This window comes from Micromys minutus (genome assembly GCF_963924665.1).
Source record: "Micromys minutus genome assembly, chromosome: 32".
Lineage (NCBI taxonomy): Eukaryota > Metazoa > Chordata > Mammalia > Rodentia > Muridae > Micromys > Micromys minutus.
Window position 1 is genome coordinate 20,038,326 of NC_137967.1, and position 11,223 is coordinate 20,049,548.

Genomic DNA, 11,223 nt, shown 5'->3' on the forward strand with positions numbered 1-11,223 from the left:
CGGGACTCCCGGGCTGTAAGCCTCAGGTCGGAACGGGGCTAGTGCCTGTAGAGAGACCGAAGCGCTCGGTTCCCCCGGGGGGGCCGCAGCCTGGGCGTGTGGGGGCGCAGGCCCGGGGGATGCTGGGCTCGGTGAAGATGGAGGCCCATGACCTGGCCGAGTGGAGCTACTACCCGGAGGCGGGCGAGGTGTGTCCTCGGGGATGGCGGAGCGGGAAACGGGGGGCAGGTGTGGGGCTGTGCGCTTCGCTGCAAGCAGGGGCGGTGGAGTGGGCCCAGGTGGGAGTCGGGGACAGGCGGACGAGGCTTGGGAGACCGCGGGTCCATGCGATGGCTTGCTCCCAACGGAAGAAAATGTTCGCGGTGAAGCCTGAGGTTACACTCGAAAGTCTCCAGCGAACACGCGGGAGGTGGGAATCGGAGCTCGGGGTGGAGCGATAGGGCTGTGGGGACCTCGAGCCATGAGTTTCACCGTAGAGAGGAGAAATTCGGGGACACGTCTGTGGCGGAATTCAGGGTTGAAGACGGGGGCTGGGGGGGGCTTTGGCCGGTTGGGTTCAGAGATGGGATTCAGGGATGAAGATCAGCTAAGGTGGGGGCAGAGATAAGGCGGCCGGGGGTCCTCCTGGGGAATCTAATGCAACAGGTGGCTTAGGGAGACTAGCCCTCAGATGACGTCAGCCTTGGAAGATCAAAAGACACGGGGATCCACATCTGTGTGGCAGGCGTCAGTCATCCGTACCCCGACCCTCAGCAGGGGCTCTCTTCAGATCGTTCCTTCACCCCAACAAACGGAAAGTTCCTCTTCACGTCTAACTCCCGTTTGTCCCACTGCAAGGACTCCTGCTTTGTTCATGCCCCCCCCCCCCGTAATCCATACCGGGATGGTGGGGAGAAGAACTTGAGGTTCTGGACCTATAGGTTCCTAACGACTTAAGGTGGAGGTGAGATGCTGGGATGGTTGGGCTCTCCAACGGGTCCAGCTCTAGCGGCTGAGGGAGGTGGCTCGGGTCTGTATTTCCAAGTCGTGGAATTGGACTCCCGGATCCCAGGGGTAGCCTGCCTGGGACTTGGCGAGGCGCCCGGGAGGGGCCTGTCCTGGGTCTGGGGAGGCGTGAGGTGGGGCAGAGCTGACCGGGAAGGAATTGGGAGTGTGGAGAGGTGGAAAGGGAGGGGGCCGGAGGTACTGGTGACTTAGTAGGAAAGGCAGAGGCCAGGGTGGTACGTGGAGGTTCTCAGGTAATTGGGAGTTTGAGCACTGGGTTTCAGAGCGTCAACTACAAGTCCTTCGGGGGACACATCTGGAAAAGTTAGTTGAAGGATCTAGGGAGGAAAGGCTAAAATTTAGGGTTAGTGTGAATGCTCCCGGAACCTCCATTGAGTGTACGTAGACTGACGGAAATTGACAGGCCAGCTGTGGATCTGCACGTCTGTCTATTTCTCATTTGAGAAGCTGAGGCAGGAGGATGACAAGTTCTAAGGTCAGCCACATAGCAAGCTTGACCCACCGAATGCGACCTTGGGGAAGGGGGAGGGCCAACTGAGATGTAGTTTTTGGAAGTATTCACAGAAGGAAAGAACGGACCGGTTTGGAGCTAGTCTGAAGGTGTTCCCCATTTCCTTTCCCCGGTCCGGCCCCGGACTACACTACAGCACCAGCTCCCAGCAGGAGAGCCCACCTCGCCCCCTGCTCTTGAGAACAATGGGTGGGCCGCATTTCTCTGAACCACCCAGAGAAATGGACAGGACCGCCCCAACCTCAACATTTTCTTGTCCACTAATAGCTTCTGCCGGCGGGGGGGCAAGGTTGATACCTGTGTCTTACTATGGCTAGCTCGCTCTTGGAACCTGAGCATCCTGGGGTAACCCCGTGAGACCTTAGGCTCTTAACCTCAGCTGCCCGACAGCTCCCCCTGCTCCCCTCCCCTCCCCCAATTACAGAGCGGGGCAGTAGGGCACCTTGCGCTGTGCTGGGGTCCACAGGTTGGTTCTGGAAGTGGAAAGTCATCAGGTTTCCTCTCTGCTCACGAGCACCCACTTCTCCAGAAATAATAAGGAAACGAAACAGGAGAAATTCCAGCCTCCCAGGTGGGGAGGCTGGTCCTCTGAGGGCTTCACCCCCCGACTCTCAGCCGCACCCGGAGGGAGGGGAGATCCGGTTCAGACCCGGACGTCAGGGGTTCATCCCAGCCATGGGGCGTGGGAAAGCCTAGGGTGGTTGAGAGCAGCTGGAGTGCTTGAGGTCAGACCTCAAGGAGAACTTCCGGGTGGGTGGGGAGCCAGAAAAGGAAAGCCCTGGTGTCCTAAAGTTGGAGAAGTGGAGTGAGGTGCCAAGGGATTAAGAGGCTCTGTGGATCCCCCTGAAGCCAACGCTTTACAGTTTGAAGGGAAAGGAGGGGCAGAAACAGCCAACCAGGGTGGGAAGACCAGAGCGTGGAGGAGCGCAGGAATCGGGCTCTTGGAGAGATGACAATACAAAGAATTTACGGAGCTGTGCAGCAGACAAGGGGAATGGGGGGAAGGGAGGAAGAGAATGCCAAGGAGGGGAGACTGAGGGACCAGAGGCGGTGACAGGCGGGACAGGGAAGAGAAAGACGGCTGGGGAGATGGGCACGGGGTTAGAGTTAGGGTCCTAGACACAGGACCCGCCAGTGGGAGAGTCAGGGGTGACGGTAAACACCTTTAATCCCAGCACTAGGGAGGGGGAGGCAGGAGAATTGCTCCACAGTTGAAGGCCGCCAGGGCGGTATAGCGAAAGGAAAGGTCGGGGTGTCAGAAGGAGGGAGGGAGAGGAGGGAAGACGGAGAGAACAGAGAACTGCTTACAGAGCCCTGTGTGGAGGCGGCACCTGTAAAGTCCGCATTTGAGAGGTGGGGGTGGGGGGGCAGGTATCCTTGTCTGCTAAAGGGAGCTTCCTGTGGTTGCTGGAGGGAGGCGCTTTGGAGTTAAGAGTAAGTACCATGCTGCTCTTGTAGAGGACCTGAGTTCGATTCCCAGCGTCCACATTGGTCAGCTCACAACCACCTGTAACTCCCAATCCAGAGGCTCTGAAACCCTCTTCCGGACTCCCCCGGCACCCATACTCACTTGTAGAAACCCATAGACAGATGCCTACATATAATGAAAAAGAAACTATCTGGGGCACAATTGGTTAAATGTGTGTTTGGTGTGCCAGCAACCTTGACCTCAGTCCCCAGCGCCAACCATGTTGGCCCGAGCTTATAATCTCTGCTCTCAGAAGGTAGCGGCAGAAATCAGGAGTTGGAGGTATCCTATGTTAGCTCAAGGCTAGCCTGGGCTTCAGGAAACTCTTGTCCAAGAGAAGGAGAAATGAGCTACCTAGAGAGACTGGTGAAGGTGGCTGTCACTTGTCTGTGACTCCCTTTGTTCTCTGGACCTCGAGGCCAGCTAATGCTCCAAGTGTCAGAAAACCAGAAATCAGGAGGTTTCCAGTCGGTCATCACCAAGTCTAAGGTCCCCTCTAATGCCATGAGGGGGCAGGGAGGAGAGAGGGCAGTGGGCAGACAGGGCAGGTATATCTACAAAAAGAAAAAAAAAAGAAAAGAAATATCTGCTACGTTTACTGTTTTCCATTATCCTCTGGATCACTGACTCCCTACTGGACGGTCAGCTCTACATGTGTGGACGCTTCTGACTGTCTTGGCCACGGCGTTCATGGTCGGTACGGTTCAGGACGCTAGCAGGGCCCAGGTTCTAGACTGTCAAAATTCTTCCTCTTCCCCTGAAACTTCTCTGGGCCACAGCTGACTCAACTGTAAAATGGGTATCATAACACCTCTTAAGCAAGGGGTAGTAGTTGTAAAGCCCCTGCCTAGAATCCCCCAGTGAGGGGCTGGGGGTGTGGCTCAGTGGTAGAACCCCTGCCTAGAATCCCCCAGTGAGGGGCTGGGGGCGTGGCTCAGTGGTAGAGCCCCTGCCTAGAATCCCCCAGTGAGGGGCTGGGGGCGTGGCTCAGTGGTAGAGCCCCTGCCTAGAATCCCCAGTGAGGGGCTGAAAAATCATACACATGCTGACTTATTATCAGAAAAACGATTTCAGGGTATAACCCAGGTTACTGCTCAGTGCCCACGGGTCCTCCTGCCCCCGGGCCCTAGAGCATCATGATTGCAGGTGACAGTCCCTGCAGCGAGCCTGAGGAAGATTCTGGAAGGTGTAGCAGTGTGTCCCAGGTCTCGTTGAGCTAAGAGGCTTGTGTTTCTTTATGTGAACATTTCTGAAAATGGGGCACACCTGCAAACGTTTCTCAAGGTCTTTAAATGTATTTGTAAGATCGAAAGCGTGTTTGCATATGCTTGTATGTGTTCATGTATGTGCGCATGTTTCTCTGGGTGTGCTTTGAGCATGGGTTTGTGTGCCTGTGTGTGTGCTTGAGTGCTTGTGGGGGAGAGAGGGGCGGGCGTATCCCATGCAAATGCAATTGGAGATGGAAGACAGCTTTCAGGAAAGGAAATCTGCACCAGGCACTCGCATGGTGTATACACACACTATACACGTACTATACACATACTATACACACACTATACACATACATGATGCAGGCAAAACAATAACACACATAAAATACATCTAAAAAGAAGAGTGAGGGGAAAAAAAGGAAATCATTGATTTTCTTACATAAATCATTTTTTTTAGCTGACTCGACTCATTGATTGATTTCTCAATTGCTCTCAAATCAAATAATTGATTTCTCAATTTTATTGTGCTCAGAACCTCTTTTGGGCTGTTTTTGTTTTTGTTGAGACAGGGTTTCTGTAGCCCTGGCTATCCTGGAACTTGCTCTGTAGACCAGGCTGGCCTCAACCTTAGAGATCCTCCTGCCTCTGCCTCCCGAGCGCTGGGATGAAAGGCGTGTGGCACCTCTGTCCCGCCCTCTTCCTTTTAAAGGCTGTGTGTCTCAGTAGCCTTGGCTAGTCTGGAAGTTGTTATGTGCACCAGGTTGGCCTTGAATGCCTGTGTCAGCTTCCTGAATGTCAGAGTTCTTACCAGGCACCACTATACCAGCAACGAGACATTTAAGAGCCATTGTGACCTTTTACACATTATTTCTAATTATGCCCATGAGTGTGATTATGAACACACCCGGGCAGGCACTCGGAAGGCTTGAGGATTATAGGCAGTTGTGAGGTGCCCAGTGTTGGTGCTGGAGACTGAACTCCTGTCCTGGGGAAGAACAGTGGGTGTTCTTACCTGCCAAGCCCTCAAACTCTTTACAATATTAAAAATGTATTGAAAAAGCTGAGCAGTGCTGGTGCACCCTTTAACCCCAGCACTCAGGAGGCAGAGGCAGGAGGATCTCCATGAGTTCAAGGCCAACCTGATCTACAGTGCAAGTTCAGGGACAGCCATGGTTACACAGAGAGACCCTGTCTGAAAAAAAAAAAAAAAAAAAAAAAAAAACACATATACCCCCAAAAAGAAAAAAAATTACAAACCCCAAACAATTTAGTTGGTTTTGGTTTTTTTGGGGTGTTTTTCTTTTTTTTTTTTTTTTTTTTTCTTTTTGAGATAGAGCCTGCCTCTCCTTGCTGAATGTGACATTATAGTCCTGGGCTACCGACACTGTCACTGTCCCAATTCTTTTGGTCTGATATATGTCTATTGGTAATTATTGTACTTAAAAGTAAAACTTTTTAAAAAGTTTAAAAATGCATGGATGTAGTTTAAACCCTGATTTATTTACATGTATGTTATTTATTGTATATGGATAGGGTCACGCAAGCGCCACAGGGCACATGTGGCCAGCAGAGGACAACTGGCAGGAGCAGGTTCTCTTCCTCCACCAGCTGGGGTCCTGAGGCTCGAACCTGTGCTGTTGAGCTTGGTGCCAAGTGCCTTTACCCACCGAGCCATTCGCTGGCCCCTAATTTAAAGTGGCAGTCATTTACTAGTGCCACTAAGGGTTTTCAGAAGCTGTGTGAAGGGGACAGTGAGTTTGATATCAGCCTGCGCTCCACAGTGAGGCTTTGTGACAAACACAAATAAATAGAGCTTAATGGGAAGAGGGACACTGTCTTCCACTTTTGCCACACGATGGGCAGGACATAAGCAGTTGGTAGACCTTTGGTCTATTGCAATAGCAGATGTTGCAGATCGATGAAAAACTTGTAGCACTCTCATAAGAAAGAGAGTACAAAAGGTTGATGAAAATCTTTCTCTTTTGATTGACTGGAGAGTGAGTAAATCAGGGGCTTCCTGTATGCTGGGTAAGCAGTCTACCACTGAGCCACGCCCCCAGCCCCTCACTGGGGGATTCTAGGCAGGGGCTCTACCATTGGACCACCTCTCTAGCCCTCCTTTTATTATTTTGTGACACTATACCAATAAGTTGTTCAGGTTGTCCTAGAAATCTCTCTGAAGATGGAGACACATCAGCCATTCAAAGTCATCCTTGGATTGCATAGTGAGCTTGGGCTAGGATGAGACTGTCTGGTAGAACTATTCAAGAGCGCCTTTGCTGACCAGTAGGGTTGAGAACCCACTGACGTATCTCTCTCTCTCTCTCCAGGTATATTCTCCAGTGAATCCTGTGCCCACCATGGCCCCTCTCAACTCCTACATGACCTTAAACCCTCTCAGTTCTCCCTACCCTCCCGGAGGGCTTCAGGCCTCCCCTCTGCCTACAGGACCCCTGGCACCCCCAGCCCCCACCGCGCCCCTGGGACCCACCTTCCCTAGCCTGGGCGCAGGTGGTAGCACCGGAGGCAGTGCTTCCGGGTATGGAGCCCCAGGGCCCGGGCTTGTCCACGGAAAGGAAATGGCAAAGGGGTACCGGCGGCCACTGGCCCACGCCAAACCACCTTATTCCTACATCTCTCTCATCACCATGGCTATCCAGCAGGCGCCAGGCAAGATGCTGACCCTGAGTGAAATCTACCAATGGATCATGGATCTCTTCCCGTACTACCGGGAGAACCAGCAGCGTTGGCAGAACTCCATCAGGCACTCGCTGTCCTTCAATGACTGCTTCGTCAAGGTGGCGCGCTCCCCGGACAAGCCGGGCAAAGGCTCCTACTGGGCCTTGCATCCCAGCTCTGGGAACATGTTTGAGAACGGCTGCTATCTCCGCCGTCAGAAGCGCTTCAAACTGGAGGAGAAGGCAAAGAAGGGAACCGGCACGGCATCCGCCACCAGGAATGGCACAGTGGGGTCAGCCACCTCTGCCACCACCACAGCCGCCACTGCAGTCACTTCCCCAGCTCAGCCCCAGCCTACGCCATCTGAGTCCGAGGCCCAGAGTGGGGAAGATGTGGGGGCTCTGGACTGCGCCTCACCTCCTTCATCTACGCCCTATTTCACTGGCCTGGAACTCCAAGGGGAACTGAAGTTGGACGCGCCCTACAACTTCAACCACCCTTTCTCTATCAACAACCTGATGTCAGAACAGACATCAACACCTTCCAAACTGGATGTGGGGTTTGGAGGCTACGGGGCTGAGAGTGGGGAGCCCGGAGTCTATTACCAGAGCCTCTATTCCCGCTCTCTCCTTAATGCATCCTAACGCTATTGGGAACGCGGTGATGGGGGTTAGCTGTGACAGAAGCCAGGTTGTTGGGCTCTCTGATCTTTCGGGTTACACTTTGCTTGTCCAGTTAAATAACGTCTTATTTGGTCTATTACTGTGATATGACCTACTAGCTACTGTGGTAACTGCCGTAGACTCTTTGGTGGGCCTAGGGTTGGGGGATCCTGAAGGCAGATGTGTTTGGAAGTGTCGTGAAGGTGGCCGGCCATGTTGGACATATTGTGAAGGCGGTTAGACTGGGGTACCACGAAAGCTGCCGTATTAAGTGAAGCCATTGGGTGATTGATCCATGGGGTGCCGGATGACATACTGTTCGGCCCTTTGGATGTTGTGATGGACATCTTGATCGACCTTTTGAATGTGTGACAGTCACACTGCGCCAGCCACATCTTTTTTTGGACCATTGTATCCTGCAATCACCTTTTTTTTTTTCTTTTTCCTTTTCTCCCCCCCCCCCCTTTTTTTTGTTTTGGCCGACTTCTTGGTACAGCAGATGCCGAGTTGGCCACCATATCACTTGGGTGTCTTTTTTGACATTCTGGATGCATGGAAGGTCACCTTATTGGCAAGGTGACATCTCCTCTGCATGCTGTTATGCACCAAGATGGTCACCACAGGCCTGTCATCACCATCTCCTTGGTGGGGGTTGGGAGGAGGTAGAGGTGAGCAGACCCTGTGACTTTTCTCTGAAGCCCACCCCCACCCTGCCCATGAGAAAGGGCTGGTACGGGTGTGGGTGTGGGGAGTTCCTAATGAGGTCAAGTTCTTGTCTGGGGCTTGGGATACAGCCTGTGTTTGACCATTAAAAAGGCACCATCTCTGTCTCTTAGTGTCTTTTTCTTGGTGGACCCTGTGAGGCTCAAACACCTAAATGTGTCTTCCCCTGTGTCCTTCCTATCCCAGGGAGCTGGTGGCCTCTGTGGGGGAAGGGCTGGGGGGAAAAGCAGCAACGTGACCTTTGGCTCTTTGTTGTCCCTGACCCCAAGGACAGTTTGTTCATAGATAGCAGCCCCCGCAGTAGTGGGGCCAAAGCAGCCGGAGGGAGGTGGCTTTGCAGTGACCAAGGCCATTGCCCCTCCCCCACCTTGCAGACACACACACACACACACACACACACACACACCACATACCTGGAGCTTTATGGGTACAGAAACCTACAGAAACTATATAGGCTACTGGATTTGGGGGAAGAAGGGAAAAAAATGCAAGGCTTGAAGGTGGGGGGGAGGGGGAGAGAGAGAGTTTTTGTTTTATTTACTTATGTTTGAAAGAGGGTCTCATACTCCGGAGTGCTCAAATTCATGGCAATCCCCCTGCCTCTGCCTTTGTTCGAGGATTACAGGGGCTTACAGCTGGTCTATACTGATTCATTCTGGTTTATTCAGTGCTGGGGCTGGAACCCCGGCAGCTGGAGCCCGGTCCACTGTCAGTCTCTGGAGTCACCCACACTCTGGCCCCTCCTTGGCGCTCTTCTCTGGCCTCCCTCTCCGGGTTCAGAGTTTCCGCCTCTACCTGCCGCCTGGCAGGCGGGTCCCTCTATTTCTGTCGCAGTCCCGCCTTGCCCAGGCCGCGTGTCACCCCCACCCCCTGCCCTGCTGGCTCCCAGTTGTCAGCCGTCCCACCAGGCTGGCTGTCCTGGGAATTCCTCCGGGTTCCTGGAAAAAACAACTGGGGCCGAGAGAAAGGCCCTCAGTCTCCCCGGGCCCCGGCCCTCCCCCGGGCCTGGGGGTCGTCGGCCCGAGGCAGGAAGCCCTGCGGTTTCTGGCTTCTCCCCGGCGGCCTCCGGATCTGGCCCCCGTCCCCCCCCACCCCCCGGGCCAACAGCCCAAATATTATTCCGCAGGAGGAGTCGGTGGCGGCGGGAGGAGGCCCGGGTTGAAAGAGGCTTTCAGGGCAGCCAGGCCTGGGGCTTCCTGTCCCCAGGCTCGGGCCTCAGGCTGCCCCACTGGGGACCTCAGGTGGCCTGAGAGGCGGTGTGTTGTTGTAGGGTCCTTAAGGGAGGGTGGGGTTTCTGGTGGCCACCAGCTCGCCTGGCGTGGGCAGGTGTGACCCCCCCACCCCAGGGACAGCCGGCTAGTGTCCAACGTGGAAAAATACCACCATCAGACGTGGGACGCGTGGACAGACAGGAGGACCCTATGAGGGATGATGGGTCCTTGGGTTAGGGGGTGGGCTTGGAAGCACAGAGAGGGATGGGCTGTGGCGTTGACTTCACATCGTTTAAGGAAAAAAAAGACCTGTGGTGGGAAACTGAGGCTAGGGGCCTGGGTCCCAGCTTGAGCACGGGGCTATATACTTGGGACGCTTTGAGGTGAGGTAATGACCTCAGCTGTTGGGCCTAGTTGCCTACACCTGTGGCCTCAGCACTCGGGACGCATAGGCAGGAATGTTTTCGGGCCAACCTAGGCTACGTATCTACATAGTGCGTCTGCCTCTGAAATAAATAAGAAAACTTGAAAAGTAATGAGTAATTTGAATAATCCCTTTCTAGGGCCCTTCATTTTCTTACTGGCAAAAACTGAGGTAAGGTGCTGGCTTGACTTGCTCAAGGTCACACAGCTAGTGTGTGTGTGGGGGATGGGGTGGGGGGGTGACCCAGGAAGGCCATCTGGTTCTGACTCTGCCCTGGACCCCTACTTCCTGCCACAATTTGGTATGGTAGGAGCCTCACCCACAAAAATTCACAGGTATGTGTGAGTGTGTGTTTATGTATGTGATTGTATGTATGTATGTGAATGTGTGTATCTGTGTGAGTGTATGTGTATATACATGTATATATGTGATTGTGTGTAAGTATGTGATTGTATGTATGTGTGTATATGTATATATGTGATTTGTATGTATTTGATTGTATGTGTGTGTATGTGAACGTGTGTATTTGTGTGAGTGTGTGTATATATGTGTATGTATATATGTGATTGTGTGTGTATATATGTGATTATATGGGTGTGTGTTTATATGAATGTGTGTGTATGTGTGTGTCTGGGCCGTTTGTCATAAAGCTCTTTATTTTAGTGTCATTTTGATGTCTTCTCCGTTGTTCTGTGATGGGTCTCTAGCATTGTAGCGTGTACTTCTGTGTCTTGGTCACTGTCTGTCACTGGGCCCATGCGTGATGTCACCTTTACGTGTCACTCGTCTGTGTGTAACATTATGTGTCTGTCCCTCAGACTTGCACATCTGCCTATATTGGTCACTGTGCGTCACTGTGTCTGTCCACGAATGTGTCACCATCTACCCTGGTGCCAGTGTGAGTTACTCACCACCCAGGCCACAGGTGGGCGTGTCGGGCCCACCGGTGCCAGGACTGTGGCCCGGCCCAGCCTCCCCTGGCTGCTGTGGTCCAGGCTGGGCGCCTGTTTGCCATGCCTGCCTCAGGTAAACAGGAGGATCCGGAGGCCCGGGGCACCTCCCTCTCCCTCACCTCTGCTCCCAGCCCAGCTGGACCATGGCCCACTGACATGCCCCCAGCCACCCTGGACTCTCAGACCGTCTTGGCCTCACTCTCTGTCTGTCTGTCTGTCTGTCTGTCTCTCTCTCTGGGGTAGTGGTTCTCGAACTTTCTAATGCTGTGACCCCTTATATTGTGGTGATCCCCAATCATAATAATTTGCTGTTACTTCGTTACTGTAATTTTACTGTCATGTAAATATCTGATATTTAGACACAGATGTTGCAATG

At 53.3% G+C, this 11,223-nt stretch overlaps 1 protein-coding gene across 1 annotated transcript; it reads left to right on the forward strand.

The window, feature by feature from the left end:
- Positions 1-119: 119 nt before the first annotated feature.
- Positions 120-7,518, forward strand: FOXA3 (forkhead box A3; the record flags this gene model as incomplete). Its single annotated transcript, XM_080908202.1, has 2 exons — positions 120-188; positions 6,526-7,518. The coding sequence occupies 2 exons, from the start codon at positions 120-122 to the stop codon at positions 7,516-7,518; spliced, it is 1,062 nt and encodes a 353-aa protein (XP_080764328.1).
- Between the last annotated feature and the right edge of the window lie 3,705 nt (positions 7,519-11,223).